We start from the raw sequence: 21,148 nt of genomic DNA, 5'->3' as shown, positions 1-21,148 counted from the left end.
ATAACGCTAAACCAGATATTGGAATAGTTTTATATGAATACAGAAAACAAAACCTATGATAAGCTGCACAGCACTCATTCTGAAGTAGTAGGGCAGCAGTAGGGCAGGTACCCATGTTCAGGAAATTGCATGAGTCTGCCTTTTTTCCTCCCTTACAGGGACAGTGCTGAAGAAGCACGCACCAAGCAGGAGGCTGGCAACTGCACAGCTCCTTCAGGGTCCAAGTCCTACAGCCTGCTGGCTGGGTGGAGAAGTCACCTGGTGAAGAACGGGGCGTAGAAATACAGCACCAACAATGATGCAAGATTATAAGTGTTTATTGGCATTTAATGACCCAGATACAGGCAGGTTGGTGATTAGCAAGGGATCTTCCCTGCAGGCTACAAAACTGGGTCAAATCAAACAGTGGCCTAGTTTTGAATAAAGGTATGCTCTAGACAGCTCACTCTGCTTGAGCAAACTGTTAATAAACGTGACTAACTGCCCACACATCCAACACTGAGAGTCACTCTGCCACACTGGCCTTCGTCTACAGGCTCTGCGGTAGCAAGAGTCTGTACCCCAGTGGTTTGAACAGAACTTCATGTGTGATCAACTTCTTTCCTGAAGGATTTCATTCCCACCCAAGTGACTGTTTTTTCTTTAAACTTACACAAAGCCTGTTAGTTCAGCTCTCAAAAGCATGACATAGTAACCAAAGTTCTGCTTACATTGAGCTGCAAATTACATTGAGAAATAAAAGGCAGAAGGCAGCTCTCAGCAGTTTTGCAACAGGATCCATGTCCAGCCCAGAACTGTTTCGAGCCCAGGTTCAACTGCCACACAAGACCCACATTCCTGCTCTTGTGACAAAGATGCAGCTGGTGGAAGTGTTGCAGCTATGTGTCTATTCAAACAGCTCACCATCCCTTAAGCCTCACAAGAGCTGCACTGCAGCCTGGCTCCCGAAAGGTTGTGTGACACCCTAAGACAGTACCAGAGAGGGCTGTATGCTTTCCAGATATGCAAATCATCTTGTCTGACCAAACATCAAAGCACAACTCCCTTCCAAAATGGGTTTCTTACTGTACTTGCCTTCACACAGCTTAACCTTCTCCTCTATAAACAGCAAGCCTTTCGCAAGGAGCTGGTTCTGCCAAGAGAGAAGAGAGACATGCATTTGCCTTTTCTGAGATTTAAAATAAACATGGAAGAATAAATTTTTTCAGATGTTATCCTCTTTGCATGCAGTTATCTAAAGATTAGTCATATCGTAGTACTTTCTCCCAGCACTGCCATCAGACCTGGTCTCACTGTGAGTGCTGTACATTCATTAACCCCCTCTTGTTCAGCCAGACATGAGAACACAACAGACACAGCAGACAGTTGAAACACTTGCCAGAAGGGGGAAGGAAGGACCTGTCCTGGGTCACAGGGAGGGAGTCAAGAAAATAAAATGGTTCTTAACATAAGAATGCAGCCACATAAGCTATACCTCAGCCATATGATTGGAGGTGATCAAAGGGCCAAATGCTACCAAAATGTCCCACCCTTCCTTTGCACTAGCTCAGCGCTTGCCTGACTGCACAGTAAGTTAGTTCAGCTCCCTAACCCTTACTTCTCTATTCCTACCTATTCTCTTTCTATGAGGCTATCTTTTTTGCTGTATTGAGCAGCTGGATCATCTCAATATGCAGTCTCAAGCCGCAGAAGAAGCAGCAGGAGCTAGTCTTTCTAGATAAACTTAGCTATCATGGACTAGACAGATCAAGATATCGATGTGCCTGTTTGCAGTTCAGGACATCTAAATAGCTGATAAGCTTTCTGTTCCCATTTCCCCAAACATAAGAATGGTGCAAAAACAACATGTACCTTTTTGTTCTCCCAACAGCATTAGGAGAACCAGTTATTCTGAAAAGCTTTGAGAATCCCAGAGAAAGGAGCTGCTATCACCACAAAACACTTTATTACTGCATCCTAGAAGGTTCAGTCCTACCACAAAGATCATACTGATAGAGAATAAAGCCTTCTGTCCCTCTGAAAGGATTAAATATCAGAGTAGCGCACAATATTCAGAGACCTCTCTCTCTTCCATGTTCATCCTCCAGCTTTTGTTTTTAACAGGTCACCAGTTCAAAGTTGCACCTTTCAACCTTCCATCAGCTGAGGAGCAAGGCACATCTTTTTTCACTGCCAGTGGACACTGCCATTACACCACTGCCTGGACACCACCATGGCCTCCTAATGAGCTGCCGTACCACACGCCTGCCCTTGCGCTGCTGGTCTGGATGATAGACCTGCCTTCTGTAATCATATACCAGGCTGGCTCATTCACGACACACACAAGCAGGTAACCATATAAGCCACCCCCAGCAAAGACAGCAGCACACCTCTGCATCCTCCCTGTAACAAGAAGCAATACTAAACTGGGGTATTGTTGAAGGGAATAAAAAGGAGGAAATGTTGCTCTGTGACTTTCTCCGCTTGTACTTGTATTTTGCTTTCCAGAACAAAAGAAAAACCTGCCACTCGAGAGTCCTACTTGTTAGCATCAGACGCCATTGAAATATGTAGAGAAGAAAGGGTTCTTCCTTAAATAGTATCTAATCAAACAGACTCCAGAAGTCTTTTCCAAGTAGGTTGAGGCTGAGGGACTGAAGAGACCACCATACATCCTATCAGTAAGGAAATATCTCTAGATGCATCGTCCTGGTGGAGAATTTATATTCAAAAATCTGTCAGGTAGGACAATACTGAAATTAATAAAATCAGGGGCTGAATTCAAGCACCTCCTTTTGCTTTGGAATCTCACCTCATGCAAGGCGAGCTCTGAGACCCTTTAGGGCTGGGTGCCACTGCAATACCAGAGAGAAATTTTTCCATTGGCATCTTTGTCAAGATTTCAGCAAAAAGGGCCTGGAAGGAAGAACAAGCTATACAAGCTCACCAGTTGCCTCACGTGCTATAGCTAGTAGGGGGAACTTCCATGAAGAGTTTCATCTCAAGTCAAGACAAGACTATATGGACATTGTCTTCTTCATGGTGTGAAAGAAGTGTGGTGTTATGCAACAGAGAGGAAATGGGTACCTTTCCTTGGCTGTTGTCCCATCTCATGGCTACTTCATGCACATTAAAACATTAACTCATGTTTTACTACAATGGCTTTCTTGTCTTAAATGAGCCAGATGCAAGTACTTTTGAGTTACTGGGTTTTTTTAAAAAAAAAACAACCTGCATCCCCTTGAAGTGTATCCAGAGTTCAGTCATGACATAAGGAGGAATGGCCATCCAGTTCACTAGTAGTAAGCCCTGTCAGTAGCAATAACGGTTAAATATTGTATAGTGCATACAAGGGAAAAATAATTAATCGTCATGCTTGTAATTAAGGTAATTTGACCTTGCTAGCTGGTGGCTTTTTTTCGGAATTCAAACCCAAAAATATTTAGTATGCTCTTATTCCCAAAATAATGTAGAATTTAGGTTCATTTTAAATTAGTTACACAACAAAACCAGAGTATTTTAGGAACAACACATGGGATGAAACTGTATTATTTGAACTGCCCATCCAAGCCACAAGACTTTGACCTTTACTAGCTCTAGTAGAGTGAAAAAGCAATCCTATCCATGCAGCACAGTCAAGCTATAAACAAATTTCAATACTCTATTATTAACCAATCCTAGGAATTTCAGCAATCAGAGCTGACTTGAACAGTCCTGTTTGTCAGAGGAACATAGTAAAATTGCTATTCTGCACACAGGTGACCATGTGGAGACAGGAACCCAAAGCACTTTTGCATGTGACCTTCTGAACCTGCTCACAAACAGCGTACAAATTACTCTCATTAACTGCAGTTTAAAAGCTGTGGATGCCAACAGGTAAAAAGCAGAGCTCTGGCAATACTGCAGACAGCAAAGCAGCTGTTTCTAGGCCTCACAGTGCACAGCATCAGTTTAGGAGGGTACGCTTTGGTCTTTGCTGACTCCTTCCACAACACTGGTGCCCACCCAGGTTAGCAGGAGTGGAGGGACCTCCAGGAGGACATGCACCACCGAGGACCTGGCGGCTCACACCACCTCCATGACCTGTGGTATCTCACCCTGCTTACAACAACTTACACAGTTTCAGCCAAAAAGCCATACATTTATTCTGAAAAAAATTTGACTTTCTGCAGTTTTTTGGACTCTGGAATTCCCCCCAATAAAACAATTTAATTTTTTTTCCTGCAGAACCCTATTTTCTGATTTATTCATCGTCACCAACATGACAAAGGGCTGCCAAAGAAAGTTTCAGGGAGCAAAGGGAACTTATCAGTGAGAAATTTGTAATGGCTGAGGGGGGCTTTGTCACTCCTCAGTTAGGGTGAGCTTACAGTGAGTTACTGTGTCACTCGGTTAGGATGAGTGTTAGGGTTGAGAGAAAGAGAAAGCCAGAGGTCCCAGCAGAGTGCAGGAGGAACAAGGCTGCCAAAGGATGGATAAGCTGCAAAGAGAATGGGCTTGGGAGACATTTTCACCTGGGCAATGACAGCAGCAATTAGCAAGTTGGATAAATATGTTCACATGATAAAAAAAAAAATTGCAACCTTTCCAAATGTTGTTATCAACTAATGGGAAGTGACTATTTTGCAAAGATTCTCTAGCAGAAATATAGGCTTTAGAGGGAAATATCAAGTTGTTGGGATCTCCATTCAAGTTTTAGATTTGTTCAGCAGAAATAAATGAGTACACATGTCAGGCTCTGGACAACAACAACAAAAAAAAGACTTTCCAGGAAAAAACCAAACAGACACTTTAATCCTTCCAAATGCTTTCAGTTTATTAATAAAGTACCTCAATTCTTTATTTTTCAACCTATAGCTCAAGTAATTACCTCTCATATATTGCAGAGAAAATTTACAGCTTGTCTTTAATACTGTGTCATTTTAAACACTATATAATAAAAAAGTATATATATATATATGAGGGTGTCATGCTTATTTTCTTCTGTTTCTCTCAAGAAATATTAATTCCTTCTCTATCTGCACTAGAACATTAGGTTTCAATTCACATATGCTTCCTGAGCACTGTGGATACAATTTCCCAGCTACTTTGCTTGTAAGTTAGTATTACTGGTGCTTTCTACTTTGAGAGGGATTTTTCTTGTATTTTACAGCTATGTCAGCAAACAAAATACACATTTGTACACCTTTACAGGCAACACAGTTCCATCTACTAAAAATAGATACATTAATCATTACCCTGTAGTAAAGAATTTATAGTGCTCTTATGAACCTATTATCAGTAATTCCATGTGCTAAATAGATTGCATCATACCATTCTTTAGGTTTCTGAAAAGAAAAGCTTAGCTCCATATAGTTACTGCAGATGTTTGAATTATTCTCTTAAATTTTCCCTTTTCCTGTGGAAGAGAGAGACTTTAAAACAAACAAACAAACAAAACCAACAACCACACTTCATTTCTCTTCTCCCCATCTTAAAAATATCTGGAAGTTTTACTTATCTGTCTTTTCTGCTAAAGTCACAGGCTTAGAAATGGATTCAATCCAAACATTACCCCCTCAGATCAATCCACACAGGTAAATTTTTGTTAAAAAACCCTATAGGGTTTGCTGACAAATCAATATAATCTAATAAATGCAGCTGCAGTGGAGGTCTGTATCATACCTTGTCTAGATTACAAGTCCCATTTTACTGCTTTATCCCTGGTTGCCAGAGGCAACACAGAGGCACAGAGCTAAGAGGAGAAATAAATCTTTTATTTGCAAGTAAGACCAGATAAAGACTCACACCAAGTGAGCTTGAAGGGCACATTTATTTGAAAAAGTTTAGCTGCCACGTTCTGTTTCTCTGTAATTACAGCTGACCTGGCCAGCTGGGGATGCAGTTATTCTCTCCCCTCCCCAAATCAGCTTTTCCTGGATGCCCAGGATGAAGTCCTCACCTTGCTGCTGGGACACCATGGGGTGTTACACACTCATTGCAGGTGCTGCAAACCTGCCCTTACTGTCACTATGGTGAAGCATGCACTGCAGAGAAACAAAGCCCCAAGTTAACCCCCCACATGTACATGCAGTTGAGAATTTTGGAGAGAGATGTTTTGCAGTAGATAGAAGTGAGCTTGTGAAATCTCGCAGGTTGAAACTCCCTACTTTTCTCAGTGCAGAAAACCACAACAGCTGTTTCAGGTATACCACCAAGAACTGCAGCTAAGAGAAAGCCTTTAAGTAAGTTTTCAAATGCCCTGAGTTTTGGAAGACAGGATCCAAAGCTCCAGAAAAATCGCTTTTCATTTTTTCCTCAGTAAAGACCCTCCCACAACATGTGAGTGCTTACTACTCTTGCAAAGTAAGCTGCGCTGAAATCATTGGGAATAAAAAAAAATCTGAAGGCAGTCACAAGCCATGCTGTAAAATGTAGACACTTTCCAGGTAATTCCTTCTTTTTCCCAGCACAGACATTTTCCCCTTCCCTGTTAGAGAAATTGAGGTAAGTTTCTCCATCCAAGCCCAGAGAAGCAGTTCCAGTTCCCCCAGCACAATGACTGAAGGTGGAAGCTGTCCCAGGCACAACAGCTAGGGCTCCTCTCCCAAAGCAGTGGTGCCAGCAGTGATGGGCACCTTCTCCCTCCCTCCCTCCACCTTGTCAGGAGCTGGTCATCCCTATGGACGCCCTTCCTGTGTGGGCTCCCACTATGCTCCAGGCAAACTGGTACACATCTACCTTTGCCAGAGGCAAATTAGATATTGCTTGTTGGGAGTACTCTGCCAGCAACCTGGTCATGGTGACAGCCTCCAGGCAGAATCAAACGGAAAGATTTCGGGGCAATGGCCCTGCCACTAGCACAGCTTGCTCTGCTGTGGGTGGTACATTCAAGCAGAAGGGTGGCGAAAAGCAGCTAAGTAGTTTTGGCAGCAGCTCCACAGAAAACATCAAGGAGGTTCAAGACATCACAGGCAACTTCACATGTCATCTGAAAGCCATGTCTCTGCAGTGTAGCAAGGCACAAAGGGATTCTCCTGCTAATCAAAAAATATTACTATTTCCCAAGAAGCCATTGCTCCTGGGGGGGGAAAAAGGTTCACACAAACACCCATTTAATTACAGACAAATTTTGGTTTTGTTTCATGTCTCCAAGCTGAACATGGCCAGTATGCCTTTAAAAAGCCACATTAAAATTAAGGAATTAATACTAGGTGATCAAACAGAAACATAAGCCTGGAACAGGAGTAAACTGATCCAGAGCAAACTCAAAATAATTGACCCTATTTTGCTGGGTGAAAAAAAAAAATGTCAGTTTTTCTACTACACATTACAGCATTTCCTAAATGCAGCCCCCGCTTCTAGCCAACTGAGGCTTTGTGTTCTAGTGTTAAATCACACTTTTAGAGGCTCTACATGCCCATAGCCACTGTTTCTTGGATAATTTGATGTTAATTTGAGAAAAAAAAAGCATCAACCAAACTTATTTGGCAAGTATTTTCTACAAAGTTATTGCCAGTTGCACACAAACACCTACCTACTTCTTGGCAGTGTTTTACAAGATGCAAATCTGTGTGAGCTGCAGCATCTCATACATGGAGCATACCCCCCATCCTTTTTTTTTCTCTAGAGAGGGGAAATAGTGACAGAAGCAGAGAGATCATTTCAATCCTACATAGAGAACAAATTGCAAGATAAATATGAAATAACATCCTAAAATTACTCTTCTAGAGACAGCTTTGTTCAAAACAGATAAAAAAGGAAGCCCACTTAAAGAGAGAAAGTGAGGCAGGGAGAGTAAGAAGGAGAGCAGACCCAGCAGACCGAGTAGGCAGCACTGCTACGATCTAGACCACAACGCGCCAGTGAGGCAGCAGCTATGGAAAAATCCTGTAGCTGGGGCTCCCAGCTCTGCACTGGCGAGTCACTGCTCCAGATGGGAGCCCTGCTTAGCCAGGGCATGGCACACTGTCCCACGCTATGCTTTGAGTGATAGCAACCAGGCACAATTTCCAGTGAATCACGCATGTCTACAGAGCCAATGCACGCAGGACCTGAAAGCAGGTGTTCCTGCTGCCACTGCCACCCAGGACTAGGTCCTCTGCTCGGCTCTCAGTAACAGGGCTGAGCTGCCGGGTGACCCCATCCATGATAATGAAGCTGGGAAGTTGCTATGGAGTCTCTGGAGCTACTCCATGAAAGTTCAGTCCTAGAAAGTGCCAGATGAAGCAGAAATAATTAGCAGTCCTGCATGAACAGGGGTTCCTAGCCCACGAGGAGAGAAATCCAATAATAAAGACCAGCTTGACCCAAAAGAGTATCGCAGACATATGGCTGAGCTCTGCAAATCACACAAGTGTGAATTATCTCCCCTTGTGCAGTGGCAGAGCTGCTGCAGCCCCTGGCAGCAGACATGAGACAGCACTTGGCCAGAGAAGAGCTAGTGCTGTCTTTATCCAGCAATAACCGTCACTCCAATATCCCACACAACTATTTGCTTGCCTTGCTGCGAAACAGGTAAAAATAGAAACCTGGCGTCAAGGAAAGAAATGTCACACGCACCAGGTTTTTCTCTTTGACTAAGCAGGAGAAAGGGACATGCGGCATTTTCAGCTGTTAGCATGGCTTTACAAAGCAGTCTTTCAAAGGAGAGCAAAGCATCACGAGAGGTGTTTGTTGGATAGGCTGGAGTCCCAGAAAGACATGCAGCAGGGACTTAAGCAAAAGCTTTACAGTGCTACAGTAGAGGGAGGAGTGCATGTTTCCCCCTACCACTGCAGCCACCTTGCACAGCCAGCCAACCTACAGTGAGAGGAACTCTGACCACAGGAAGGTTCACCAGTCCCACTTCTGACCGCTCTAAAGGGAGAGGACAAAATCAGTTTTGGCTTGGGTCTGGGCCTGCCTTGTCGCTGCTGCTGCTTACTTTCGCAGCTATCCATGATGATAATCTTGCTATTTTGACTTTGCTCAACACCCCAGTGACATGGGTGCTTGCATGTTGCAGTTTCTATGGTTTTGCATACAAACAGAAAGCTGGGCCTAATTCTGAGTCAGGCCTTGTCGCCTCCCACAGTTCTCCACTGCAACAGGCTGGAAATTATGTAACAGCTTCGCTTCTGGTTTTAAGACATCAAAGCTCTCATTGGATTAAATGAGAAAATACAGTCCACTCGCCACCCCCCACCTACCAGCTCTGCCAGCACAGGCAGTGGACGTCAGGCTGGAGAGGCAACAACTCCAGACATCTGACTTTCTGCATTTGCAGCCCATGGGTGCTGGGAGAGGTTACAGTGCCTGGGAAGGGAGCAGGTCTCTCTGCCTCAGGAGGAGACAGTTTGGAGTTAATGTGCATAAACTGGGCAGTTCTGCTAAAGTGGCTAGCTGTGAAATAGCTAGCATTTCCATTTTACCCTGTGAGTTTCAAGCCCTCAGAGAGTGAAAAGAAACAGTTCATCCTTTCCAAAGGTTTTGTTTCAGGCTGTTTGCAGAATCAGGAAGATAATGCATCAATTTATCAACACTTACTAGTTTTACATTTCAAAAATTTTCTCCACAACCATGAGGGTCAGACCGCAAGAAAATGAAGAGAGCTTATCTGAAAAATCTCACAGCTGCCCCAGAGAAGTCCCAATCACCAATACAACCTGTTCCTCCAAATCCCAGCCTTTTACCTTCCATGGTCATAGGATTCCTCCCTGTTGCTGTTCAGCTGTCCGCCAGACAACTATTCCAGCAGTGATAGCAGATGGTGCCCTGCTGGATTACTGAGCAGAGGTGTGGGTACAAAGTGCCCCTTTTCAGCAGCAGGAAACTATTGGATCGGTTCATGGGCAAAGTCAGTACTGGAAAACATGGAGCATGGAGCCTTGCTTTAAGGCAGATCTGCAGCAAATATTACAAGTCCCAGCTATCTGGCATTTACACTCAGACTCTGATCCAAGGAGATGGCTTGTATATTTAATAGGGTTGCTAGAAGAGCAGATTTATAAACACAAATCTCCTTCAGAATGAAACACGAGTTCCCACCGAAACCCTTACAGAAATTACATTTATCTTTCAAATACAAAACAGACTCATTAACTCTGGTATGATGACAGTTTGGTAGCAGAGAAAATCTGCCTAAACCCCATCCATTTCCTAAACATTCCTTTAGCAACTTCAGGAGCTAAAAACTGATAATTTGCATGAGCGTTGGTGAAAAGGACTTGTAAGTAATCAAGTCAAGTTGATTGCAAAGGTAGATGTGTCTCACTATAAAAGCTGTGCTCCATTTTAGTCTTAAATATTCAGTGGTTAGAAAAATTGTGTGTGTGTCTGTATAAAATATACATAATGTAAGAGCCAGAACTCTTAAAACAATGGAAAATGTGATTTTAAAAATTATTTCAGTGGCTCCTGTTACAAGTGCTGCGGAAAACATTTAAGTAAATTTATCACATCTAAATATTACATGATCCAGTTAGTTGCTCTGATTGCTGCTAGGATATTTAAAACTGCCTGGTTACACATGAGAGCAGATCCTTCAGTGTCCATTTTAATTGAAGACAATAGTAAACTTGGTTCTTGGGATAGCTTTTCAGTGGGCTTTAACAGATGGAGGAGGAAGTCGCTGCCAAAAGATGCACTTCCACTCCCCTCTCCATCCTGGTGACCCACTCCCATCACCTCCCCCATGTCAGAGGTTGTGAGCACAACAAGTCTAAGGAAGTAGCTGAAACTTTATTTTCTCTTTCAAGGTTATTTTTCAGCCAAATCAGCAGCCTGATTCAACTTTGCTCATTTTGGTGGCAGCAATATTGCTGTAAATCAGCTGGCATCAGCAGTGAAACTGAACCCCCAGACAAATGAAATAATGTTGTCAGCCCTTCTTTGGCACATGAATAGTCTTTCCCCACTCCACAGCCTGAGGATTTTTGAGTAAAGACATTCAGGAGGGAGTGGTAACTTACCACTGCCACGCATTGTCAGTCTAGAATCAGAAATAAGTCTGCATCTTAGCTCACAGAGGGGAAAAAAGCACATTTCCTACAATAGCCTTTATCTCACAGTTTGTGTCATGGCTTGCCAGCACCAAGAGTTTTACTTCAGGCTAAGCCTGATGGATGCCAAGTGACTCCTTTTAACACTGAGCAAAAAAAATCCCAGAAATTAAGTTTGAGTCCCAGTGGCTTCAGTGGGAGAACAGCAGCTGCAGGTAAACTAGTACATATACGCTGAGGTATTTGCACAAGTGTGAACAGACAGACTGACAGAAAAACAAACTCAGAGGTGAACACAGCCAAGCCCTTGCACTGCACACTCTCTGAGCAAAGGCCACCACTCTCTCGGCAGTGCTAAGTACCTACATTGTGATTGTGGCCTGTGGCTGAAGTAGCACAGCCCTGCCATTAGGGTGAAAGAGCACAGTTTTTGCTCCTGCTTTTGCAGAAAATAGTGCTGGTGATCATATCCTTCTCACAGGACAAGATCAGATGCCCTTGGCTTGCTAAGAAGGATGCAACACAGATATCCAGTATCCAGCAGTGAGCAGCCTGTAGTCTAAGCAGTCTCTTCAGTCATCAGCTCTACTACTAAGAGATCTAAGGAGTCTCACCTAATGCCACTAGCCCCAGTGTGACCATGACAGGCTTATAGTTTGGCTTATAGACAGGTTTATAGTCTGGAGGAAGAGAAAAACACATCTAAACCCCAGTGCCAGGAGCCATCCGGTCCCCAGCAGTCGTTGGCTCCTCTTGCACAGCAACACGATGCAGCTGTTGGAACCCACCCAGGCCTCTTTCAGTACACTCTGAATTTTCAAAAACAGATAACAGTCATACGTCAGCACCTCACATCCCTTGGGACCATGCTCAAATGCATGCTCTGTTCAGGCTTACGGGTGCATGACGTTGTCCCTGGATATTTTCTGCTTACTCCAGGCTTGCACACCATGCCTAACATGGTAGTACCTGGGTACCTGATCAAGACCTTTCAAGTTTCAATTCGCCACATATATTTGGTTGCAAACTTTCATTTCCCTGTTTTTAAATCAGCAGTAGCAGTAGCAGATTTCCACTTAAACCAAGCGCTTCACGCTACGGGCTCACAGCCTTTCTGCCAGGCTGCCACCAGACCCCACTCACAGTCTAGGAAATGTCCCACTATTCAGCACCAGCAGCCACCTCTTTCCAGTAAATGACTTGTGCAGATAGGGTCTAAAGAAGTGAAACATAACTACCCCTGGGGCAGGAGTTTGCTTCTCACTTGATAGCACAGCGCGGGGGATTTTTTAAAGTCGTGTAATGTAATACTGATAGGAAACAACACTAGTCTTCTTTTTCCCCTTTCTAAGCTACTAGCACGGTATGCAGCAGCATCAGCTGCTTCAGAAAGTACTGAAATTTTGTCCCTCTCTCTTACTCAAAGGGTAGAAAACACTTGTTTTCAGCAGCCTCCTTTTTTTTAACCAACACTGCACTGAACAACTGATGACACAAAAAGCCATCAGTTCTCTCTCAAAATCATCCAACACACTTTCACGTGGTTACATTTGAACCTCTGTCTATCTGGACAGTATCAGTAAAAGGCAATAACACTTATTCACATTTGTGATTGATCAGGTATTTCCTCATCCTTCATCTTTCGCTTTTTCACAGGTTGCATTTTATTTGTGGGACTAAAAGGCAAACAGCACCTAGGTTGATTTCCTGCTGATAGGGACTTCCTTCTCTGTGTCATGTGTGTTTCGCCCCCCGCCCCTCAAACAGACAGCTGTTATCTTTTCTCTTCCCCTTTGCTGGCCCCTGTTGCAGAAAACCTACTCCTGAATTTTCTATACTAGAGAAATTGGGTGAAAAAAACTATGAAAAGGTATCCCATCTTCTTTAAAAAGTTCAAGGGAATTCCTTCTTGACCTTGGCAGGCTACTAGCAGCCTTATTAAGTGCAAAGGAAGATTAGCCTTAATTTAGCACATACACTCGTAAATACGATTACTCCCAAGGCTAGATGGCCCACATGAAAAAAGTCCAGTACCTTTATCATCTTCTGTAGCAAAACAAAAATGAAACTTGCAGGCTACGTGCATGTAAAAAGGGGTCTTAATTTTTTTATAGGCTAAAAAGCTGAAAAGAGAAAACCTCAAAAGAAAGCAAGCAAATCATGTAATACCTGAAAGTAATCTGTGATGAAGGATCCAAGTTCACTCTTCAGCAGCCGTCTGTAGACAGAAGGAATGTAGCCATGAAGTAATAGCCATTGCTCGCCATTTCTTACAAGTATATACACACTTTACTACTAGTCATACCAAAGATATGTGAGTATATGTGAATGTCATTTTGGCCACAGTTGGATTTGTTTTACATTTAGGTATATATTCTACAATGGCCACAAAGGCTATTCTCAAATTATGAAGCAATGAAACAGTTTCCCTGAAGTCTTCTATTTATAAGCCATATACCTAGAACAAGCAAAAAACCACATTTACCCGCTTGAATGCAGAGAAAGTTGGGGACACAATTTAAAGTTATTTAATTTGAAAGTCATCATTTTTTCTGCTTTTTGTTTAAACAAAACCACCTTTGATTTCACTGAAAATAGCATATCTCCCTAATGCTGTACTTACTTTTCTCTTGGAAGTAGAGGTGGGAGGATAAGGAGAGGAGCAATGAAGTAAACACACAAGCAGAAGCTGCGGCTTCGCCATGACTACCGCATTTAACATAAATAAAAAAAAAAAAAGCAGCATATTTTTCAAGAAAGACATTCTAGAAATTTAACAAGAGGCATTTTAAATACATGCAGGCAGAAGCCACTCTGATAAAATCTGATAAAATCTGTTGGATTTTAAATCAGGCTGTGATAAAAGTTTTAAATTCTAATACATATTTATATTTCAGAACTCCAATATAAAAATCAGAATTGTTTTACATCAGAAGCATTAGAATACCAACTCACAAAGTTCAGAGCATTTGCACTTTCAGCTTTCAGTGACTGTGAGCATAAATTCTCTGTACTGTAGCAGTACATTCTGCCTAAAATTTAAAAGGCACCCAACACTTTCCATTGCAAAACATTGCATTTTTTTGCTGTTTTAAGAGTTTTGCTTTTCACCAATATGAAGTATAATCAAGAGTGCTCAAAAATGGCATTTGAATCAGGGACCATCCAGTTCTTAGGCTGGGTTCTTACTAACAAACTACACCACTTTTTCCTAATCTTTGCTGAAAGTCAATTTTGACAGCAATTTTCCTCCCTAACCATTTTGTAACACTTCTACATTTATTTGCATGCCACCATGCCTTTACTTTTTCTCTCTCAGAGTGGTTATAGTCACCCTGCCCATCTCAAAGCGCATTTCTATTTCTATGAGATGGATAAACCAGGTAAGTCTTTGGGGGCCCATTTGCCAGAAGCTCTTCCACCAGCTTCGGCAGAATCCAGGGAGCTCTCCACCAGCTGATTGACAGCCCACAGCAGAACTTCACCTCACGCAGGTAGACCAGCAACCAGAGGTTTACACCCTAGACAGAACCCAAGGGAGGGGTCTCCTCCTAATCACAGCCAGGTCACCTCCTGCTTCCTGAAATCCCATCTCCTGACAGCATTTCTTATATTTCCTCTTGCTGTGACAACAGACTTTCAGAACAGTTGGGGAAAAAAAAATCCAGTGAGATGATATCAAATCACAGCAAGATAAAAATCTGGTGGCAGCAATCCAGAGCAAAATGTTACCACCTGCTCATCTCCTGGTCCTGTCATTACTGTCCTACTTTAAAACTCTCCTGCATTTCCCACTGTCAAATAACTAAGTGCTGTGCAGAATCTGTGAGTCTCTTAAAGCACTGCATTTGATAATTTCCACCATCAGCAAAAGCATACACAGTTCACAAAGAATTTCCTGTTCTTTGCCTGGCTCTCAACAGTCTAGATCCACTTCAGTAACCAACATGCAGAGAGCACAGTCCAGCCACTGGGGCCAAGCCCAGGCAACACAGCTATTCTGCCCAGTGTGCTGCCTCCCTGCAAGGGTAGGAAGGAGCACCTGCTTGCACTGGGGAGGGGAAACAGGTTGCATCCACCATGGCAAGCAACAGCCTGGCAGATGAGTCACAAAACCCAAAGCCAGTCCCCAACTCGGCCAACAGGCTGTGGGTTAGGGTATTTCCAAAGTCTTACGACATTTGTTTTTCTTTTCATGTACAGAAATACTTATCCCATGGAGAATTATGACTGCTCCAAGTACTTAAACCTAACTTGAGGACTTCTGACCTGAGCACACTAAAATATGATTAAAGCAGGAGACACTGCCCTCATTCAGCTCTCAGAACGAATTATATTAAACTTTCACCTTTGCGACCAGACCAAGTAGGACAGAGTCTTGTGCCCTGCAAGCTGCATTTATTTTGGAAGTAGGGAAAGGGGTAGTTTAGACTGCTACTTAGTACATGCTTAGCCCAAATTGCCATTTGAATCTTGGCGCTCAGGAAAAATGCAATAGGAATAGGGAGGGCGTAAAAAAAGAGAAGCAGAGACCTATATGACAGCATTCATGATGAATTACTATGGTTGTAGTGGGAAAGAGACAGGGAAGAGGAACTACATCTATGAGCTCTGACAATACTCCTCTTAGCGGCACTTGGAAGCAAGACATGAATAAATTGTTCTTTATCTACTCTACAGTCCTATCTATTGCTAACCAAACTTTCCAAATAATCAGAATGAAACCACAGATAATCATGAAACCTGCTTAAAAAAAATGATACTTTTAATCATCACTAGTATCAGTGTTAGAAAACGCTTGTTAGACTTTTAGGTTTTTTATCTTTAGGGTTCGTATTTTCAGGTCTTGCTCTGCAATTATCATGTGAACATTAAGCTTTTAAATGAAATGCTGTGTTTTGCTTTCATTTTAAACACTCCACGGTTCTGAGAAGCTTGGGTTTAGAAAAGAGATGTTACTACCATCACAAATGCCTGAAAAAAATGTGTAAAAAACAGCCAGAAGAGGTAAACTCCCTAGGACGGGACAAAATCCTTATAAACCAAGTCAATATACATCCTGTCCTTGTCAAAGCTACACATCCACACAAGTCAGAGAAACATTATCCAAGTGCCCCATGCCATTCACTCCACCCAATAGCAAAATAGAAGTAAGTTAGCCTGAAATTCCAAAGCTGTGCTTAAATTTGCTTTGATCCCTGCTCCTCCTACCAATATCCTCTAACCGTGGTTCTGCAGGGGAACAAAGCCAAGCAAACACCAAACAAGCAGCAACAAAAATCCCTTTTCATGCTTTTCAGCAACCTACCTGATATTTTCATTGAGGGTGTAAAGTTCATTGTTCTGCAAGCCTCCCCCTTTGAACACATTTATCACTGCTGTTTGAACACTGCCAAAAAAGAAATGAGACAGTACAACATCCATAAATAATAGCCACCAGTACGATTTAACACAGAGTGCAATGTCAGCTAGCTGCCAAAAGCTGAGCAGTTATAATGGGGTGGAGAGGTTAATTGCACTTAAATACTTCCACTCCTTCTCCCCTGGAGATCATCACTCTTATTTACCTACATCTCTCATGGGAGATAGAGCAGAACCAACCTCAAGTTGTGCCTAGAGTAAGTGAGGGAAAGGTGTTACAGGGACACTGTTCACAAAGAACATGTTCACACCAGATATATCTTTAACACGACTGTTTAGGGGATCTCTGCTGTGTGTTGCAGGCTACTTGCTATGAGGAGACATAGATTTTTTGCAATATCTGCCAAACACATCACATTGCATTATCCAGTGATGTTAGCAGGAACCACCCAATCTGCAGCATCTAGCAGAACCCTGGCTGTGCTGGAAGACATTATGCAGCCAGCATCACCTCAGCCAGACTCAACTTTAAGCCCTGTTAATGCTTGAAAGATGCTGTTGGAGGATCTTCTAAATCTCACCAGCACAGTGGAAGTCATAAAGTCACAGCACACAAGATGGTTTAGCAGGTCTAAAGGCTTGCCATGGCTAACAAGTGGAGGTGTCATTCCCTTAATGGGCATTCCCTCCAGTTACAGCATTTGCATGCTTCACAGACCTCAGCTCACTCTCCTGGCACAAATCTGTGATGTTTTCGCTGGGCTACTTTTGTGCAACATTAGTAAGCTGAGCTAGGTCAGCAAGAGAGTGGAGTGCAGAGCTGGTGCAAGGTGGCAGAAGGGAAGGTGGGAACACCCACTTTTGGTGGCAGCAGACCATTAGATCAGATCAGGACATCTCACTCTTCACCCTAGACATTGTTTTTCCAGTTGCCATTGCTGCATGACACACACTGCAGACAGGATTTGGCTGTCAATAGGAAATGCTGGTAGAAGCCACAAGCTTAGCAGTTGTCAGAGGAACTTGACTGTGGTAAAAGCTTCATAATATGCAAATAAATGCCTGTTGTGCATTAAGAAACTGACCTTTACTACAGTACCAGGAATGTGTTTTCCTAAACGGTACTTAAAAGATGAAACTCTTAACAAAGAGCAGTTCTGTTTTACTTCAAGACAGTACCTCTGAACAACATTGGCCAAAAACAAGGCTGAAATCTACTAGATCTAATTTTTTCACCTCCATGGAGGCTTTCAATGCCAGCAAAGCTTGGGCACACCAAAAATTCATGCATGCTTATAAGTAGATGAGCTTAGCCATAAATGGGCTGAAGCACAAAGATCAGACACACACAGCCATTATTGCAGGGCTGCTGCAGGGCAAGAGCTCAGCCCAGGTGGGTCCTGCTCACCTGTTCCAGGCAGAGTTGGAGCTGAGCTGCAGAGCCTGCCGGGCTGCCTGGAACCGCGGCAGATCACTGAGGACAGGGGAGCTCATGAAGCGAGGTCGGGGCCTTCTGAATGAACCCATCTTGTGGAACTGGAGAGCAAAGGATGGAGCTATGGTGAACCCTCCAGTCATAGGGTCAGGTGGAGTAGAGCAAGGCCGTCAGAAAGTCTCTTCTCTTGAAGGTCCAAGCGTCAATCTCAGTGATGTCAACAAGTCTTCAAACCAAAGGACTCAGCCTGCAGCAAAAGCAAAGGGTCAGCCTTGGACTAGCAGTTATCCAGCATCAGGTTGTGACATTGACACACACTGCAAGACAATGAAGGAATTGAAGCAGTCCTGCAAAGTGAAGAGAAAGGAAAAGAGCAAGACAGAGAAAGGAGGGCTGAAAATATCCTATCCCATTAACAGCAAATTCGGGCAAATCTTCTGGAGTTCTTCAACAGCAGCCGTCCTTCCCATCTTGCCCCTTACACAATGACCGAACACAGCCAGCCAGAAATACAAGCATGGTCTCTCTTGCCATTTCAATTAGCAGAGATGCAAGAACAGAGGCGTCTAAACTCTTCTGCCAGAGGCACTTTACAAATACCTTTAAATACAGTTAGCCATTCAGCCTGTATATAATAGTAGAAACTGGAGAAAGATGAAAGAAAACTATTTCACCAGAAAGGAACAAAAGATGAACAATGGAAGAAAAGATGAACCGACAAACACAATGCTTTTTTTTTGCGAAGTGTTGTGCAAGGGAATAAACCCACTTGTTATCAGTCCATTACAAAAAGGATACAATAGGGAGCTTCTGCAAAAGAGGTCTGACAACCAGATATTTTGAGAGTAAGCAGGACTTCTATGTTTGTTTTTTTTTCTACGGAATGAGAAGTAATTGCTAGGCCAAATACGAAATGCCTGTATTTTCCACTCTGATCATCATCTCCATGTAGATAATATGTAGCCCAAAGTAAACCACAGAAATAGAAGAAGTTAGCTAGGATAAAAACCACAAAAAAAACTTTGGCAAAGCTTCTGTACTTCGAAATCTTCCCACTTCAGATGAATACAAGCAGTAGATGTAGTCAGCAGTTTGGAGAACAGAGATGTGGGAGAAAGGAGAGAGGAGGGAAAAAAAAAATACAGACAAAGAAGTTGTGTAACTGAACTGCACATGAACAATGCAAAGCAAAATCTTCTCTTTTCCACTACATCTTGAGGTGAAAAGAGAGACGATCTGCCAAAGAAATGTTGTGTATCTGCAAGTGCTTCTAATTTGACTAGTGTTCAGCTTCAGGAAACTCTTTCCACTCCCCAAACCATAATCAACTCTTTTACATGTAAGAGAATAGCTTTCTTCCCACCCAGCGAGCCCCATTTCATGCTGAGATCACTTTGCCAGCCCACCTCTGCATGGCCTTGTCAGATTCTGATCAAACACCATGAAGCCTTGCAAGCCCTTGCTGTGCCATGGACACCATGTGCCCGGCCACCAAGAAAGTTAAAGGAGAAAATGCAGAAAAAACACCTCAGTTTTTAGGCACTGAAACACACAGTATTATTATTCTTGGTGCTATTCAAGAAATAAATACTGGTTTTATTCCTCCACAAGCTAAATAGAGTTTGCACAGATATTTGTGGAGCTGGAACATGGCTACAAGTGCAACTTTTTTCTGTCTTTAGACAACTCCTGGCTGTCTTTAGAGATGACAAAGCCCAGACAGTCTTTTATGCCGTGAGCTTAGCCTTGACTGTTGTTGCTTGAAAGGGCAGCAATGTGTTGATTCTATGGCTGCTCTGTTCCAATTTAAAAAAAAAAAATCAAGTCATAACTTTTAGAAATTAAGAATAAATATAAACTAGTACAGCAAAATCAGCAGGGTCTTCTGTGCGCATTTTGAAATAACAGTTCAATTGACATTGCCCACACATTTTCAATCTGCCAGCAATTTCTCTATTGGCAATTGTAACCACATCAGAAATCATCAGAAGAAAAAAGCTACAGCACCTTGGAGAGCCAAGGGTAGGCTTTTCTCACAACATACCAAAAGGTAACTGGGAGGCAAAGCATAACAGATGTTTCTGTTTCAAAAAAAGTGCTTGTGCCAATGTTTGTCATCTCCAAGTTCCAAAGCTGACAGCATGAGGAGCTGAATGAGTGACAGCTCACCTCTCCCAGCAGTGCAGTAAAATTTCTAGCTTAACAAATTTAACACAGGGAAAACAGCATGTATTTTTCAGAGCTATAAAATGCAATGTGTTACTTTAGATCAGTTGTAGGTGTTTAACAGGGCTAGAAAGCAGTGATTAAGATGCCTGTGCTAGCCCACAAGCCTCCTCCTATCACTATTCCAGGTGCTGTAAGTGCATACAAGTATCTTTCTCCCCAGCAATGAAATAATTTTATAAAGCTGCATTTATATAATTTGAGTTAGATTAAATTGCAAGAGGAAAGCTTATATTCGGGAATGTAAATTGGGAGAACAACCTCTGTGCCTTAATATACACATATTTAAAGTTTGTGTAGGAAATTCTTTGGCCCATTCTGTGCAAGCAATAAAACACCACAATCAGGAAGGTCTCTCCTGAGCTTGGGCTATGGATTTATGAGACTGATTCCACAACCGCAGAACTGTGGCATTACACGGGGCCCCACGACAAATTTCCTGAATACTTCTTACCAAGGGAATGTGCTTGTTTCTGCTCATGGAAACATACATGTTGTTTTCCTTAATCTCTGTTGAAGTCACCCGGATAGATAGTAACAAGCTCTTGTCTGCAAAGAGCAGATAAGACACCCCTGTTCCCCCAACCCCACTCTGCAATCCCGTGTTACTGTCAAGTCAACCTTACTTCAGGTTATCATCAGGAATTTAAGACAAGATCTTCAGCTTTAGGACCAGATTCAGAGTCTTATTTTCATTTCTTCAAGATTCAAAGATACAAATCCCTCCTATCTTATCTAAACTGGTAACTGTTAAATGGCAGGCACACCAAACTGTTACTCTGAAGGCAGGCTGGCCACCAAATGGTATCCAAACATAACTGACCCTCATGTTATCAGAACTGGAAATGTCAAAGTCTGTGAGAACAACCATCCTCTCCCCATGCCCACAGCCTTTTTAAACTATTTTCAGAGTTTCATAAAGCTTGAAGTAACAGAGTGTTTACTAAGAAAACAAACTTTTGGTACAATTAATTTGCAGATCCTGTGCACCTGAAGGTACAATGAAACACCCAGACCCAACCAAACCCTTCCATCCGACCAGATTTTCCTTCCACAGCAATTAGTTTCCACTGAAAGTTTTCCCCAAAGCAAGGCAGCCCTGTAAATGCTGCTTCATTTTCATAGGGAAGCTGCATTAGCAGTTTGTTGGCAATGTCCATGGTATGCATTCTGCAGTGTGCAATTT

General features: G+C 42.7%; 1 protein-coding gene across 2 annotated transcripts in view; it reads right to left on the bottom strand.

The window, feature by feature from the left end:
- PRR5L (proline rich 5 like) overlaps positions 1 to 17,879 on the bottom strand; it is a 33,169-nt gene extending 15,290 nt beyond the window's left edge. For both annotated transcript variants that reach the window (XM_009480982.1, XM_009480983.1), the window contains exons 1-4: positions 17,710 to 17,879; positions 16,249 to 16,329; positions 13,110 to 13,158; positions 1,075 to 1,132 (exon numbers count right to left, since the gene is read on the bottom strand). In XM_009480982.1, the coding sequence (XP_009479257.1) occupies positions 1,075 to 1,132; positions 13,110 to 13,158; positions 16,249 to 16,329; positions 17,710 to 17,879 (358 nt within the window). The remainder of the gene's footprint in view (positions 1 to 1,074; positions 1,133 to 13,109; positions 13,159 to 16,248; positions 16,330 to 17,709) is intronic.
- Between the last annotated feature and the right edge of the window lie 3,269 nt (positions 17,880 to 21,148).

This window comes from Pelecanus crispus, chromosome 6 (assembly GCF_030463565.1).
Source record: "Pelecanus crispus isolate bPelCri1 chromosome 6, bPelCri1.pri, whole genome shotgun sequence".
Taxonomy (NCBI): domain Eukaryota; kingdom Metazoa; phylum Chordata; class Aves; order Pelecaniformes; family Pelecanidae; genus Pelecanus; species Pelecanus crispus.
Note: the sequence above shows the minus strand (reverse complement) of the source record. Positions and strands in the feature narration are given on the sequence as shown.